Source organism: Lacerta agilis, chromosome 9 (assembly GCF_009819535.1).
Source record: "Lacerta agilis isolate rLacAgi1 chromosome 9, rLacAgi1.pri, whole genome shotgun sequence".
Taxonomy (NCBI): Eukaryota; Metazoa; Chordata; class Lepidosauria; order Squamata; family Lacertidae; genus Lacerta; species Lacerta agilis.
This window is the reverse complement of record NC_046320.1, coordinates 37,517,914-37,535,530: the sequence shown is the minus strand read 5'-3', so window position 1 is coordinate 37,535,530 and position 17,617 is coordinate 37,517,914. Positions and strand designations below refer to the sequence as shown.

The 17,617-nt window shown below is 39.5% G+C and overlaps 2 protein-coding genes across 8 annotated transcripts in view; one reads left to right on the top strand and one right to left on the bottom strand.

The window, feature by feature from the left end:
* Positions 1 to 7,770, top strand: part of ARHGAP10 (Rho GTPase activating protein 10) — a 102,542-nt gene extending 94,772 nt beyond the window's left edge. Inside the window, 1 exon segment of the mRNA XM_033160378.1 lies at positions 6,710 to 7,770. Within this exon segment, the coding sequence (XP_033016269.1) occupies positions 6,710 to 6,798 (89 nt within the window). The 3' untranslated portion in view covers positions 6,799 to 7,770.
* A 4,203-nt stretch (positions 7,771 to 11,973) lies between these two features.
* The window catches only part of NR3C2 (nuclear receptor subfamily 3 group C member 2), a 133,633-nt gene continuing 127,989 nt past the window's right edge, over positions 11,974 to 17,617 (bottom strand). For all 7 annotated transcript variants that reach the window (XM_033160369.1, XM_033160372.1, XM_033160367.1 and 4 more), the window contains one exon: positions 11,974 to 15,496. In XM_033160369.1, coding sequence (XP_033016260.1) covers positions 15,341 to 15,496 — 156 coding nt within the window. In that variant the 3' untranslated portion in view covers positions 11,974 to 15,340. The remainder of the gene's footprint in view (positions 15,497 to 17,617) is intronic.

The window sequence follows — 17,617 nt, the reverse complement described above, 5'->3', positions numbered from 1 at the left end:
ACATCCTGTTCTTCTAAGATTTCTTTACTGGGCATCTTGGGGCGTGACTCTGGCTCATGGTAGGGTACCTGCTTTCCTGTGTTGCAATCCCTCATATCTGCAGTTTCAAAAAATGGGTGACAAGTGATATGAAAGACTTCTGCCCAAACCCTGGAAAACCACTGCTGCTTAGGGTAGAAAATCGAGACTACATGGAGAATTATCCTGACCCTGTTATAAAGTAGCTTACCATGATATACACATTGAAGTTACTTACATTAATGTTACCCTTTTTTTGCTGTTTTAAGCTCTTTTGCTTGAGATCTTAATACCCTGAATAATTTGGTGTTGTGTTCAAACTTGGCCATCTTACAATTCTTCTGTCTCTAGTCTGGAACAAGAATGAGCCTTTGCTCACTTCCCTCCATTGTGAAAACCCATTTATTGCAGGTGGTTTCAGTTTTAAAAAGCACAGTAATTCCAAACAGTGTAACAGAAGTTTTCATTACTGGAGAGAATAATTAGTTAAGCTCCCATATACCACCTTGTTCTCATTTGCCCTTCAACAGTCCTCTGAATAAGTCACGTCTCCTCCTTCCTGATCTCACTTGCTATCCCCTTGTGCACTTAGACTGCGTACCAGTTCCATGGAATCAGTTCAAATTCATCACTCAGTTTAAATTCCCACGTGCCTTAATAAGCCCTTAAATGAAGAATTAAGATAATAATACATCATTTCTGCTGCTCTACCAATAACTTTAACTATCAAAGTGACAGTGCATCAATCAAATTGACATACTGTTAGTATCAACCATTAAAATAACTGTTAAATTAGTGTCTGACATGAGGTGCCACTTCCATTAAGGGAAATTTTATATCTTTCTTACCCCTCCCTACCTCCATTTTATTTTTCCTCTTGGCCCCCCCTCCATCTGTATTCCCCTCCCCTTTCTTTTTCATACTTTAAAGTGAGAAACCCTTAAGGTGGCTGTGGAATTAAGAGAGTTTCCCCATTCTCGCCTAGCTTCTTTCCCCTACTGCTTGAACAGGGGTGGGGATTGGGGGTGGGTGGGATGTAGGCTGGACTTGGCTCAAAGTGAAAAAGTGAATGGCAGAGGCTGGATACAGCAGCAGATCCAAAATCTGCTGACTGGACCTCAGAGCTGTTGGTTGAGCCTGATGCTGCAGAAGGCAAATAGCAGGCCAGGGCACTGGACAGCCTTTCAGCAACTGATTAATGGTTTTCTCCAAGCAACCCCCCCCCCCCCCCGACAAAACTGCTGATTCAAAGCTTACAGTAAAGAGATCGTTCTTGCTTGCTTCCTTCCTAACCTGTTTTCGCCTGCTATTCTGCCTCTTTAAAGAAGAGGCTCCCATCTTTGCATGCTTGTAGAGCAGGGGTGGGGAATGTTTTCCCCCCCCTGAAACCACATTCCCTTCTGAGCAGTGAGCAGTGTTCCAAGGGGCATATGCAAAAGTGGCAGAACCCATCTCTGGGAAGCTCAAGCTCCTTCCAGGGTTTCCCAGTGCCCATTTGCATTGCTGGCACTCAGTTTTTAATACATTGTGCATACATATGCAATGTTTAAAACAGAACCAGCCACAATAATGGTGGCGCCACATAAAGTGCGTCTGTATGGTGAAGGGAGTGCAAGAAAGATCATTGCTATCCTTTCTAGCTACAGAAACTCTAAACATTGTCAAAATACTTTTAAAAGCTACTTCTCTTCATTCATAGGTTCCCAAAAGAGGTGGAATAACTGAGACATCTAAATAAATAACTACCATGGTTATGTGATTCCTGCATATGGTGCCAGTAGTCCTTAACTTCTTGGTAATCTGAAACAAATGAGGTGAAAATCTATTGGAACTCTCTCACACATGCTAGATCTTGAAACTATAAGGATTGTGTTTATTAGGGTGCAAGATTGGTACCTTTTGCGACAAGAACTGTTGTTTTTTTGGGGGTGGAAACCATCGCCTGTTACTCAAACATACTCTACTTCCTGTGGCCTCTGTGCCAGTGGAAGCTACAACAAAGACATGGCATATGTATCTTTAACTTCCTAAAAAATGAATAGCGTTCATTCCTTCTTACCTCAAGTAGCTATGTGCATCATTTCAGGGTACTACAAAAAAGAGGGAATTGCCTCTTTGGTTGGCAATCACTTTAAGATAGTTCCTGGGGAACAATAAGTATCACCTGAGAGGATCTAATGAGAGTTTGTTCTTAACACCACCTCCACTTTTGTCTTGGAGTAGGGGGGGGGGGCGGGCAGAGAGCCAATGTGACAATGAGGTAACAGATAACTTAGTGAGAGTCTGGGCATATCATTATTATCATGTGCATCTGCGAGCTGAATTACCCATGCAGTTTTAACCTGGCAATGGAGGGGAGAGGAGATTAAGTCCAAGCACTACTGGCTAGTGCAGTATTCCACACAGTGCCAAGACCAAAGGGTGTCATCAAGATAGCTTCCTTTCATGGTCATGAGGTGTCCACTTCATTGCAGCTACTGCTGTCATAACTAACACTTGACCACCATACAGGTTGTACATGCATGTGATGTGCTATGGTGCATTGTTAGCAAAAAGGAGGTCTCAGGTTCTATTGGTTTCACCTCCAGTTAGTATAGGCCTCAGAGTAACTTCCTTGAGAGGCTAAGGAAATGTGGCCCTCCAGACCCCTCTATCTGTTCCTTGGGACTCTGCTCTAGCCATACACACCCAGACCTCACCCTGCCCTGCTGCACAGAGTTAAGAGAGAGATTTGTAGCTCAGCCACTTTTGCTTCTGGCCTCACCCACAATTGGCATGTGGCCCCAGGTTGTCCATGAAGGAATGGATTGTGGAAAGGGTCCTCACCACTGGGGTCAAGAAAGTAGATAGATGTCAGTCAGCTGGCTCACACACATGCCCCCTTATGAGACTTTTGGAGTGTGCAACATGGGAGAAGCAAATCTAAGGAATACTAGAATGGTGTGGGTAAGAGTGAGCATGGCAGGGGGAGAGAATGGGCATGTGTGGCGTGTATGAATGAAAGGTGACTTCGTCTCCCTGCACCACAACTGCTTTCTCTGTGATAAATATAGGGTTGATATTTATAGATTTAAAAATATACTGCCAGGAAATAGTACAGCTCACTGAAGTGAAAGGACATATTTATCTTCCCTCTGCAAATCAAAACTACACATGAAGGCATTTGTATTTGTTTAAAAATATGTCACTTTTGATGGAAAGGCTGTATGTCTTAGTGAGTAGATTTTCTTTATCATGGTTAGCTGAAGGAAGATTGTTAAAACTTAAATAATTATAGCTTCATAGGAGCTGATTTGTAGTGTAAGCTAAAGTGGCACAGTCCAAAAAAACCATGTATTCCAGAGAGATCCCACAGACATCAAGCAGGATTATACCCTGCTCGCTTTGAAATTACTCCTGTGCCACCAATTTTAGTGGGACTAAAATAGCGTAAGTGATTCAAAATGGAAGCTAATAGACTCTGTGCAGTGCAAAGACATTTCAGTTAATGCGGCAGAAATTATGCATATAATTTGTTGCATACAGGCAGCCCCAATGCAGAAGTGTCCGTGTAAGCTCATTGATTTCAGTCTGTACAGCCACAGTCTCACATTTTAGTCTTTATGGTGTATGAATAAAGCTGTGTTTCTAAAGAGTCCAATTCTATTGTCATTAGCCAGACTTAGTGCAGAAGAAATGCCTAATACAGGTTTGGGGTAGAGACAGATATGTTGGGATAACTGAGAACTGATTCTGAGAAAGTTATCATCCAAGTTGAATGTGCCATGTTCAGAATTGCCTAAATTGGACCAGTAGGCATCCAAGCAAACTCTACTGTTAAGTACCATGCCCCTGGTGATACTAGATTCAGGCAGGTAGCTGTGTTGGTCTGACTCAGTCGAAAATAAATAAATTGTCCAGTAGCACCTTAGAGACCAACTAAGTTTGTTCTGGGTATAAGCTTTCGTGTGCACGCACACTTCTTCAGAAAGCTTATACCCAGAACAAACCTGGTGGTACTGTTTAAACATTGATAATAGGTTCAACAGGTATGAATGATCTGGTATAGCTTTCTTGAGTTTAAATTTACTTATGTAGACAAAAACTACTGAAGATGAGCAGATGTTGTATCTTCCATGAAGTAGTATTTAAACTCTGAGCTTCTGATAATGGCTAATTCACAAGGCCTCTCTTTTGCATCTATGATGGCCTTTTCTTGGGGAACATGAGCATTCTGCTCTGCAGTTGAGGACCAGTAGGGATGGGAGTGGCGCTATGGACTAAACCACTGAGCCTAGGGCTTGCCGATTAGAAAGTCAGTGGTTCAAATCCCGCAATGGGGTGAGCTCCCGTTGTTCGGTCCCTGCTTCTGCCAACCTAGCAGTTTGAAAGCATGTCAAAGTGCAAGTAGATAAATAGGTACCACTCCGGTGGGAAGGTAAACAGTGTTTCCGTGAGCTGCTCTGGTTTTGCCAGAAGCAGCTTAGTCATGCTAGCCACACGACCTAGAAAACTTACTGCGGACAAACGTCAGCTCCCTAGGCCAGTAAAGCGAGATGAGCGCCGCAACCCCAGAGTCATTCGCGACTGGACTTAACTGTCAGGAGTCCTTTCCCTTTACCTTTTTATGTCACCAGTGCAAGCATTTTCAGCCATGCAGTGAACCGGGACATGTCTCAATGGCTTCACCACCACATACATTTTCCAATCTTAGTGCTAAGACAAAAGCACTACATGTGGATATAAAAGCTGTGTTTTTCTTTCTTTCTTTCAAAATTAAATGGCCAGTTGAACTGTAAACAATGTTGGTATATCTATTACCATCAGTTTGATCCATCGCCCTGTCACTGACAAGAGACTCCTGTGAGCTTTATGGTGCAAACTAAAGGCTGCTTAGTATGGATAAAATAGGGCCAATTATAATTTAACCTTTAAGATAATTGCTGGCAGAAGTAGTCTGTCTAATATGTTTGTATCCCGATTAATGTGTATTCACCTGTACTGTCTCGGCAATCTTAATATGTATGTCATAGTGTATCAGCTGCTGTGAAGGAACTTTTTAGAGACCCAATTGCGGGGATGTGGAATCAGTCCATTTAAAACGTGTGCTTACCCTATGCAGTGAAAATTAAAAAGGGTAAATGTTATGCCAAGTAGTTTTTTTTAATCTTCCATTGAGAGTGGTATTTTTCTAGGTATTCCTTTGATATTCAAAACTTTCCATTGAGTATGTTGTGTCCTCCTCCCCGCCCCCCCAAAAGTAGCATCAGTGTAAATATCTTTTGTGATTTTGAAGCTGTGTGCATTAAACATTTGTAAAGACCGATAAAGTGGGAGTGATAATGGTTTCACTATCCTCCTACAAGCCATTTGTAGTAAGTGTGCAGTTACTGCAGTGTTTGCTGTGCTACCTATAGATTTGGGTTGGTATTGTTTGCAAAACTCTTAGTAACTTAATGTGTGGGATTAGAAAAAGTGGAGGCCAGCACCAGTACCAAAGATATTTGGGAGAACCAGTGAGTTCCTGGGTGGAAAAAGGGTTCCTGTTTGATTCAGTATTAAAAACAAGTCCATTTGAACATTCCTATGGCATCCCCGGTATTACTAGGAATGAAGGAATATTTATTTATTTAGGTGCCTCCCGCGTGAGGAAATGCTTCCCCAGTCACTTCAAGCAATTTTGGAGAAATGTAGGGATAGGTTGGGCAAAAGATTCCTTACCTTGCAGGGGGCTGGACTAGATGACCCTCATGGACCCTTCCAACTCTACAATTATGTGAAAAGATAACTAAAGAAAATTCATCCTGTGCACACGCTTAAATTTATTTTTCCCACGTGTAATATATTCAGGGCTCATGTGTTTCAGTATTCTGCACAAACACAGAATTGAACAGCCTCAGAATATCATACTTAAAAAAATACAAATCTCTCCCTTTTGCCTGCAAAAATAGACTTGAAAGTGGAGGTAAAATCTCCCTCCTACCTCGCTAACTTTTTAAAGATATCTGCAATCATTTCTTCTCCCAAATACTGAAATTTCTTTAAATTGCCTGTTACAAGGTTTCATTGTCGGACTGGCTATTCTTGTGATCTGTTAGAAAACAAAAGACTGTGCCAATCTTACGTTAAAAAGTTGGTGAAGCTTGGTTTTGGGGGGCATTTTTGGGACCCACATTCCTACTTCTGTATCTCTAATAAGCCTTTAAAGGCAGTCTTACCTCTTTGCTCTGTTTAGAGTTTCATCTTCAAATAGCAATAGTATTAAATGGTACAAGTTCCTGTGTCTTTCCTTGCTGACGGCGGAGAAACAGCAGAATGGAGTGGGGAACGCTGAGCAAATGATGGGTAGGGAAACATTGAAGCAGCCCTTCCGCTCCCGCTGATCACCAAATCCTCTGCTCAAGATTCCACCCTCCTTAAAGTACAGTCGCTGAAGTGGGGGGGGGGAATCTCTCATGAAAAAGACTCATGCAAGTGCACTTAACATGTAGTTTGGCCCTCATACAAGTCTGTAATTAAATGAGCAGTAGTTCTAGGGAAAATAAGAGAGACTCAAAAGACCCCCTCTGTCTGTCTATGATTTTGAGTAAAAGAGTTTCATGGACTTAAGCTGTATTGTTGACTTCCAGCTGTATAATTCTGTGATCCTGTGACTTCTGTCATAAATAGTGGATTAATAGGAGTGTGTCTGTTTTCTCCCCTCTTTCAACAGTGCAGTTTTCACGGGAACCCGGCTGGCTAGAAGGAACACTAAACGGGAAGAGAGGACTCATTCCCCAAAACTATGTTCAGTTTTTTTAGTTTTCTTCGTAGAATGCCTGGAAGGTGTACATGGTATCCATGGATTTTATGATTCAGTTTCTTCTCTTTGGCTTCACCTATTTTTAATCAGTTCAGGACCTGACAATGAGATGGAAGACCTTCATCTGTATAAAGATTTAATATTTTGCCAAATAGGAATTGCGCAGCAATTTTATATGGGGAGGGGAAAGGGTGGGTAATTTGAAAAATAGTACTTTAGGTTTGTAAAGAGTCATAATTATACATATGTATGTTTGTAAGATGAATGTTAAATCAAAAAATACTTGATTGTGCAGTATTTACTTCTACTCTTAACAATCTGAGACATTTGAATCTTTTCCGGTTCGAACCCAGTCCCCTGCCACCCTGACGTACCCACCTTATTGAAAAAGTTGGAGAAATGTTGGTAGTTCAGTGTAAGCTGGTATCTTTGTGAGGGTTACAGCAGGCTACTACAGTGCTAATTGTCAATTTAGTTTTCCCTTACTTTGAAAGGGAGAAATTTAGCCGGCGAAAGCACCGTTAATTTACACTCGCAGGAAGGAAGAATAAAAAATACAGCTTTCAAATGTCCACAGTGGTGCAGATAAATTTATACAAATTATATGGCTTCACTTATGATATATATTTAAAGGCACATATATGATCCTCTGCGTTCTGTAGGTTTCCTCCTACCTTCAACTTATTGGAATCAGGACATCTTGTTCTCTATTAATGCTGTGGAAAGTATGTTTACTGTTTTGATAATCTGTTGACGGAAGTTCACTTTTACATAGGCTCAAACTAGTAGTAGCATGCAGTTGCTTTTTTCTTTCCCTTGAGACAAGTTCCAAAACTGACATGGAGGAATTGGAAGGAGAACTGCTTAACTCTTCTCCTACAACTATTTTTCTCCCACCACCACCGCACACAAAGAAACCCTCCACCCTTCATCTTCAAGCAGCTGGGTGGAGGGGATTCTTTTTTTACCAGAAAAAAAACTGAAAGGGAAAGATTTAAGGAACCTGCTCCCCACAAGGCTGCTTTTGGATTTATTTATTTTTTAAAGTTTGATACACTTTACTACGTATCACATCTACTTTGAGTCTTAGTTGTTCATGTAACTTTGCGTACAATCAGGGATAATTTATGCACTGCTTATTTCCAGCAGAATAATGGAAAGGCTGTCAACTGCCAGTTTCACATCACAGTTAATGTGAAAAGAAAGAAGCTTCACTTTACTGCAATATACTGTTCATTCATGATTGTAAGTTTTCACATGTATTATTAATTTGCTATGACCAGAGTTGTTTAAATACAACACTTTTTTATAAAAAAAAAGGATTTGTTTTCTTCTGCCTCTGGGTTTGATAGAGACACGATGGAACTACTTAAACAGAAGTATTCAGATTATGCTTCCTGTATCCAAACACATCACTTTGCTTGCCACGTAATTGGTAACTCTCAGCCCTAAGTGCAAACTTGTGAAAAGTGTTAGGTCTGAATTGACTTTAAATGATATGACTAACAATTATATTATGGAGTAAGTGTTTCTGGGCTACAGTCCACTTCACCAATAATTGTCTAATAAATTTGTTAGCCTCTAGAGTGCCACAAGACTCTTAAGTCTTTTGCAGCAAAAACAATAAATAGGTGATCCCTCTATTAACTGTTTTAATAGGGTGTCAGTTGAGGAACAGAAAGTGTCAGAAAGCCCAATCCCCAATTCCCCCCCTTAAAAATACATGCATTAAATGTTTTAAAGGCCTTGATCCCAGTCAACAGATTCCCGATTGTGCCAGGAAGCTGCTGCTGCCAGACCAGCCTAAGAAAGGGCCCCTGTCATACAAGGGTTTTCCTGTGTTTGGGACAATGCACTAACCAACTTAATGCAGAGCAGCTATGGGTCCTAATTCAGCACCAGTTGCTATGTGTACATCCCGGAATGTGTTTGTTTTTTAGCCTTGTGGTGGTATGCTTTTGCACACACATGACCTGATAGAGCAAAGAAAGCTACAAGTAGAAGAAACTTGGATTTACAGCTGCTGTTACTGAGGGGATCCTACCCACCCCAAATGATGATGATTTTTATTCTGAAAAACAACAGAGACAGAGCCCCATTAGATCTGTTTGGCCTTCCATATACCTCGCTTACCAAATACGTATTTGTGGGAATTGAACTCCTCAGCCAAAATTGGTTCACCTAGGCTGTATATCAGGCATCCCCAAACTCGGCCCTCCAGCTGTTTTGGGACTACAACTCCCATCATCACTAGCTATCAGGACCAGTGGTCAGGGATGATGGGAATTGTAGTCCCAAAACATCTGGAGGGCTGAGTTTGGGGGTGCCTGCTGTATATCTTACAGGCAGGGATTTTAATTAAATGACTTAATCAACTGTTAATCTGCTTTAAGAGTACACTTACTACTAAATAAATAGACAGTAAATATTTTACCTGTGCAAACTCCCTAACTAATGGCAAAAAAAATATTTTAAAAGAACTTTGTCTACCTAAAGGTTGATTAAAAAAAAACTTCACAGTTACTATACTTTCAGATTATTTTCTTTAATGAGGTTTAACTGACAATCATTGTCTGTTCTTTTGCCCAGAACTATAAGGCCCTCTGAGTGTTCACAAATCATTTCCAGATGGTGCAGTTGTGATCCAATGTACTACTACCTCCCTGGTCCAACTGGAACTCTCCCAGGCTGTGGGGCATTAATATACTTCTTTGTGTCTGAGGATATAATCTTTGCCAGATAGCTTTAAGGTGATTCTACTTGGGAGATCATCAAGCAGTTAGGAAATGTGACCAAAAACAGTGCAGATGCTTGCGGAGTAATGTAATGGAAATCAGATTCTCTTCTTTTCCAACTGTTACAAGGGCATGGTGGGGGGAGGAGAGTGAGGCACACGCTATGAATGTAAGTCATTTCACTCTTTCTCACTACTGCTGTAAAAAATGTGCATAGCATAAACAGAATTGTACCTTTTGGCCTAGCCCTGAGCGTTCAGTGCAACCATGAAAGGTGCTGTTTGCAGAGTTTCTGCATGTTGAGAGTGACTTTTGCATGGAGAATAAGCCTGCACATCTTCCAGATTCGCAGTGAGATTGGATGTGGGGAGCTGTCAGCAAGCATCCTGCTGCTCCATACAATCGTATGTATGTGGGGCAGAAGGGGGGGGTGCTGATTTGAAGGGGAACGTGGAAAGTCGAGATAATGAGACAAGTTTTTGGTGCCAACTTCCTGCTTGGTCATGCTACTTTGTGACAGTGCATAAACAACTAGGCTGGAATTCTGGAGGGAGAAAGAGAGAAGCATAGGTGATTCTTAAGTGTTTTAGGGAGGATATGTATATGTGCAGATGAAACAATCAAACTGGAGCAGTTTTGCTTCCAACTCCAATGTTATTCCTTTTACTTTTGCCACCCAAAGATTGATGGTTAACTTTTTTTTTTAATGTGCATTTTGCCAGCATGAATAAAAAAACCCAGCTGAGCCCTGTATTCTCAATTTGCATAGTGAGGCTCTGGTGTTACACGGAGAGGTTGCATTGCCACTTTCTGACAAGATGGTGGTCACATAGAAACTCTCCATGCCAGGTCAAAGAAGATCACCTATTCAACCAATTAATGGCTGCTGTGCCGGGACTACACTGAAGCCTTTCTCCCGCTTTGTCCCCATGACAAAGATTGTGGGTAGCTTGACCTTCAGTATTATCTGCAAAGGCAGAATTGCTTCCTTAGTATTCCAGTGAATATGATTTTAGAAACATGGTCCAATTTTTTCTTAAACCAAGGAGTGTGTTAATTATGATAATTACTTATATCAAGGAGGTCAAAAAAGGAGCAGCCAGCATATGTATAAAACGGTTCAGATGTTGAGAGAAACCCTCGTGGTGCTTTTTCTTTCAGCTTCGGGCTTTCGTTTGCACTGGGCATGGTTTAAACCAGTGTTTTTCAACCTTTTTTGGGCAAAGGCACACTTGTTTCATGAAAAAAATCACGAGGCACACCACCATTAGAAAATGTTAAAAAAATTAACTCTGCGCCTATATTGACTATATATAAAGTAATTCTCTTGAATTTTTCAATTTTTCCCACGGCACACCAGGCAACATCTCGCGGCACACTAGTGTGCCGCGGAACAGTGGTTGAAAAACACTGGTTTAAACATCTTTGCCAAGTTGCCCCACAAAAAGGCTCTGTGAAAGGCATCCCTTTCAGAGTTCTCCTACATTTGTGTCATAAAACGTTCCTATCTCCAACCCACACTGGCAATTGTGTCCATTTCCAATGGGAAATCCAGCAATGGGCTCCCTTCAAAAGCCATCTGCCATGTGGTGCTAAATTAAGGATACAACCCTAATGCTTCAATACTACCTTAATGGAGCCAAATGGGACTTAACTTCCAAGTAAAATTATTAGGATGAGGCAGTTAAGGGCAATTTGTGCCAATCTACAATATCAGGGAGAATACCTGAATGGTGGAGCCCAGGTGAAGCAACTTGCACCATCAAAGCCCTTGTTACTACAAAGGCAGGTGTTGCAAATAAGATTTACAAAACTGTATCGAATTTCACCCAAGGGCATTTCCCCAAAGAAACAGATGCGTCTTCAGGTTAGTGTGGTTGATATCAAAGCGCAAGGAATACCGGGAATCTCACCAATTTAATTTGTGTGTATTTATACAACTTATAAAAAATTATGTACTTAAAGACATTAACATAAAGGCCAAACAGTAATCTTCTATTTATTCAAAAAGTTTAAACATACAGAAGCAAGCCCCTAATTGTTAATGCATTATTATGCATAGATGTCGTTTTACACCATAGTTGCTGCCTGCTCTATATTTTTCATCTAGCATTATATAATCAGGACACAATCTGCCAAGAACTTCTTCTGCACAAGTGCAAAGTTCCCAGAGGAATGTGCTCTTCAACTCCGTGAACTCTGAAACATAACTGAGAATCCTGGCATTATAACTGCTGCCTATCAGGTTATTCACCTGCCAGATGAAATTGCACCCTCCTGCGCTCTCTCTCTCTCTCTCTCTCCCTCTCCCCCCCCCCCCTATAAAAAGTCACATCTTTAATAGACAATCAAAAGTGCATTAAATGTAGAATGGGTTAAATTCATAGTTTTTTTTTAAGTCAGTGAAAATACCACCCTGTGAATTAGATTTTTGCATTATTGATTATAAAGTATATTTTATTAAGATGTTGATATTGCAAGCTTTTAGTCCTTTTTCTCTTTTGTTCTGTGCAACAAAATGGTTACACACTGCAATGCAATGTTATTCTTGAAATACCCACTGCAGTAAATTAAAACTATTTTACATTTTTTTTTACTTAAGAATACAATATTCTTGCTGTATATTTTCAGTCATTCATAGCCACAAAATCATTACACTCGATCAACACAATTTATCATTTTGACATTTTGAAGTTAACTTTTATCTCATTTTGCAGGAGACAGATGCCTGTTTCATTCTAAAGTACAATGTACTCCTGATTCCTTCCTTTTTTCATTTTTCATTTTTATTATTTCTAAGCAATAATCAATGGTTTCATAAACAGGTGATTAAAGTAAAGGATTTATTATAATCTGCTTACAATTGTTTGCAAAGACAGACATATATTTTGCATAAAGATATAAACTGTTTTTTAAAACTAATGTAGTGTTTTACTTATGACATTTCTGTGAATTATGAATTGTACCAAACCAAGATTATATGCAATAAGGTACAAAAAATAATAGCAACCAGACAACAACGTGAATTGGGACAGACATCTAACAGTGGATTTTTTAAAAAAAGAATATGGCTTTAACATTTTAATTAGGCAAAGTTACTTAGTGATAAAAAAAGATTCAGTAACTTTGTTAATAAAAAAATGCAGCACCATACTGCGTTTACCACAAACCTGAATAATTTGAAATTCCAATTTCAGTATGGTTTTTAAAAAATGGTAAATGAAAGGGAGATTTGTGACCACTTGTTCAATATAAACAACCAGTCTGCATGCGGTGTATTTTTATCACTTTAGAAGAGCAGCTTTCATATTGCTGTGCAGATCAAAGGAGCTGATTTATGAATTAGATTTCTAAAACTGCAAATAATATATGCATGTGTAAATTGACTCTTTCTGAGCGCACCTTAACAGATTTCCCATTCAATGAGACATGTGACTTAAAATTAGTGGTAGTAATGTTTGCATCCTGTTTATGAGATGCAAACATTCAAATTTCTGAATCTAATGCACACTTGATTATTGAGAGTTTGTGGGCAGGATACAAAGAGACTTTGTAAGGAAACTTTGGGCTTCTTTTTCTTCTCTCTGTGCCACATAGAAAACCACTTTGAAACTGAGGGCACTTTCAAAAGCAGCTTATGATACATCAGTGGAATCTGGTGTTCAACTGGGGGAGGGAAATCCCACTGGGCAATGCCTACTGGAGGTATTTGGACTTTAAGGTTTCTTTGATTTTCACAAACTTTACCTAGACACAAGTTTACCAGAAGTATAACTCTGACAATTATTCTCTTTACATTTGTTTTTAATATCAATGGTCATAGGAAATGTTGCTATAATGCAGCCTCCAATGTTTAAATTATTTATAAAATGTATAATGTTGATCACCCCAAGAAAGATACATTTTTCATCATCTCAGTTCATAAAGTAAGTCTTGAGAGAAATCCAGATAAAGGCTCATGCCTAAAGTTGTTAGCTATGTTTTAGCACTGATTTGTAAAAGTGTTATGGTATTAATATTAAGTTACTAACTAGTTGAGCAGTAATTCTAAACATAGTTACAAGGAAATAATTTGTACTAAAAGTCAGTAGCACATAATTCCAAATAAGTAGGTTTATGATCTAGGATAACACACAAACCCCAGTCCAAATTTGTCAATAACATATCTTATTTCACATAATTATATCATTCCAAAATTTATCTAGTATGTGTGTTGAAATTTATTTTCTCACATTTTAGCCCCATTTTTTGTAGTTTATGTACATTCCAGATTGAAAAGGAGAAGCAAAAAAAAGAACAACATCCCACTATTATTATTTAGCTCTCCCTTTTAGCCACAATATTAGACACCCAAACTGTCCCACCAAAATCAAGGAGTGCAATCCTATGCATGTCTGTTCAAAGGTAAGTCCCAGGTAAGTGTGTATAGGATTTCAGCCTAGCTGTGTGTGGAATTGCAGCCTTGGGATAAAACAGATTGGCAGGCAGAATCTCACCTTGTCCCAGGACTGACAAGCCTTTGAGGAGGCACAACCCAATAGGATACTGTCCTACTGTACTGAAATGTATGAAGTACTGTATGCTTACATGTCTTCATTCACTTCAGCGAAACAGTTTCTTGGTGGGTTGTGCCCTTTGGAGTCTATCTTGGTAGATGTGAAATGTGCAGAAAGCTGCAAACACAGCTAGCTAGAGGCATGGAGCAGAACTCTTGTGTGCTAGAGTCATGTAAAAGCAGACAGATACTATGGATGAAAATGGACAGAAAAGAAGTGCAACTGAAAATGGCTATGGGTGGTTATTTACAGCAGACACTGTCAGATGGTAAATTAGATATGATGCTAAAAAGGCACAGCTTTCCCTTTCTGAAATACACTGTAAACGGTTCATTATGCATGCAGAACAATTCACTTTACAAAAAAAAATTACCTTGTGTTTAGACAAAAAGAGTAATTAAATAGTCTCCAGCAAAATAGAATTCTTCCAAAAATACTTTCCCATTCATCCTATTAACCATTAAAGATTTTTAGGTCTCATTTACAAAAGCTCCTTATACCATTTTTTCCAGGTCCTTCAATTTATACATACAGCAATGTACAATACAGCAAAAGACTGCGAAAAATTATTGGTAAAGCCAGCACAATAGATACTAGAAATCGAAACCGAGGCATTTGTTTTAACATCTTATCCTTTCAAGTTAAATAATAAATGAACACTTAACACAGTGTAGATCATCTGTGATGGATAATATGGGATAACAAATGCCGCAGGTTAATATACCAAGATTATTCCACACCAAATGCTCCATTTATTTTACACATCCAGGGTTGTGTGTGTGTGTGTGTGTGTGTGTAGTACAATTATTAATGCCCCATATTGACTTTGTTTTATGTGCAAACCAACAGTAAGCTTTTCAAAAGTTCATATTAGTCCTTGAACCCTTTTAAAACAAGCAAACAATACCGGAAACTACATGGCATATTTAAAATGTTCATCTCTTAAAATACCAAAATCAAAGAGTTATTTGACTAGATATGGCTTTTCATCCAGAGGAACAGGAACATTTTTTTCACCCCTAAATGTTGGGTTATTGGGGGGAGATGCATCTTGACGACTTTGCTCGTCTAGTTCACATAAGCTTCTTTCCATCCTCCAAACCCTGGCTATGGTTTTCAGACTATTTAGAGACCATTGAACAATTTTGTATAGCATGTTTTAAATGTTGGCTTCTTGGGTCCTTCATGGGTGTGGAATAGCACAGGGAAACTTAAGGCAAAGTTTTTTTTTCTCGTTAAGACATTTTCTGTCACTTCCTGTGGAAGTAGAGGGGCTTGGCATTCCCAGATTCCACCTTGGGCAACTGGTCACTGATGATTTCTACCAGCATGGCTGGAAACTCCACTTTCAAAGCTTGAGACTCTCGGAAGGTGTAGAAACAGAATTCCAACAAATCGCTAACAAGCTGAAATGCAACAGGGGGGAAAGGTCAGGAATGGCGCGCATTGAAACTGATGTAGAAAGTCTTCATAATACAAAAACAAACAGTGTTAAGAAACAATTTTCCTTAATAGAATAGGTATTGGACAAAGACCAGAAAGTAACCCCCTCACCCACCACTCATATGTACATATGCTGGTAAAGAGTAGTTTGAAGCCAGAGAAATATCGTTCCAATTAATTCCCACAGAAATCAATGTGATCTGAGCAAGGTTTTTTCTGATTTATGGCAAATGAATACTTGTTCCAATCATGTAAATACCTCAACCCCCCTCCCCCATGTGCCTCTCTGTTGTGTGTGTAAAACAAATTGAACCTTTGGTTACAGAACAGCTCCTTTTTTTCAAATTGCTTCTATTCTGACTGACTTCATTGGAGAGCTCCCATCACCAGCAACTACAATTTCTTCTATACTTCTGATTAGGGCAGTTCACAACATAAAAATTAAGAACAAACCAAACTAGACATGCCTCTGAATATAAAGCCAGATTTTCAATAGCACCTTTTCTTCCTGAACAAGATTTTTTGCACACTGGCAAAAGAGCACATGTAGGAACTATGTTGTTAAGACCACATGGAGCTGTCTACAAAGAATAAGAGATTTCTAAAAGGAGTCCTTGATCAGATCTTTGGAGCCCAGTTTGTCCTCTCTGACAGGAGAAAGGTTTTGTTGCTTTGTGTATGTCCCACCTTCATTTTTAGAAGTTGCTCATTCTGAGCCTGCTTTCTGGGTCTGGAAGTTTGGCTGATGAACAGTTTTGAATAGATGCAGGTGTCTTTTCAATAAAATCCTATTTATTTTTATTTTACTTTCTGTTTATTCCCTTGTGAGACTCAAATATTGCAATTCCTATTTTAAACATTCTCCCTTTATTTTTACATGAACCTATTTACTATTTGTATGATGCTGAAGCCTTTACACTAGATGCTGAGTTCATCTTTCTCAACTTTGCCCCGGGTCCAAAAAAAAGAGGTTTATTTTATCCCTCCTGGGATTGGTAGCTAAACTCCACCCACCCCTTAATCTTTAGGTTGCACTGTTGTAAGGCTAGGGATTTAGGAAGCTTTTAACTAGCTGCTGAGGTAATTATTTTTATTTGCCCATCTAATATTTTCCATTTATAAATTGATTTGTACATTCTTTTTATTATTATCTGACTCTGATCCCTATCTGACTACCACCGCTAGCTCACTGGAGCAAACTAAATGGAGTGGAAATTTTCAATAATAATTTAAGTCTTATCAATTCAGCTTTGTATGTTTTCTAGATTTTAAGACCAGTCAGAAATTCTAATGATTCCCGTGTGTGTGTGTGTGTGTGTGTGTGTGTGTTATTTCGGTTCTTCCCTATTCTTATCAATAGAAATAACAATTGTGCAATGCGATTAAGTCAATGTGGTCACTGTGGTTTTCATTGTTCCACGGCTGGATTTCAGGCTTAGAATCTCCAAACAAAAGCCATCATTTTAATGCATTTTCTTTTCATTAAGCCATGAAAATTGGCTTATGAAGGCATGGGCACCTCACCCCCAAACTGATTCAACTGCTGATGACAAAAATAATGCATTTGTCTACATCAGGGATGGGAAACTTTGGGGCTTCCAACTCTCATTGGCCTCAGCATGACCCAAAATCAAGGATGCTGGACTACGTTAGGGGCTGCAGGTTCCCCATCCCTGGTCTAAACTCACAGCGCCCATTCTCAAACTTTTCCCACGTGATCAATTCACTCTCCTTCATTGGCAGTACACCATGCTAGACCCCATGCTGTTCCCTCAGGAGTAACTTTTTAAGAGAGCTGGTGGCTGCAGTGCAGAGGAGAGATGGAAAAGCCCTAATCCGCCAGTGAGGGTTTCTCTCCCTTTCAGAGAAAGAATCAGAAGTATTACCTGATACCAGGTAGGCTTCAATTGAAGTCTGTTCTTTAGTTGCAGGCTTTTCTGAACAGTTTTCTATATTTCACTCACCCCTGAATTATCCCTAAGTAGTTGTGCTTCTATAGCTATTAAGTGCTTTTTCTGTTAGCAAGTGAACAGTTCCAATTCAACCAGTAAGACTCTGTATTGGCACCTAAGCTGTCACCCATT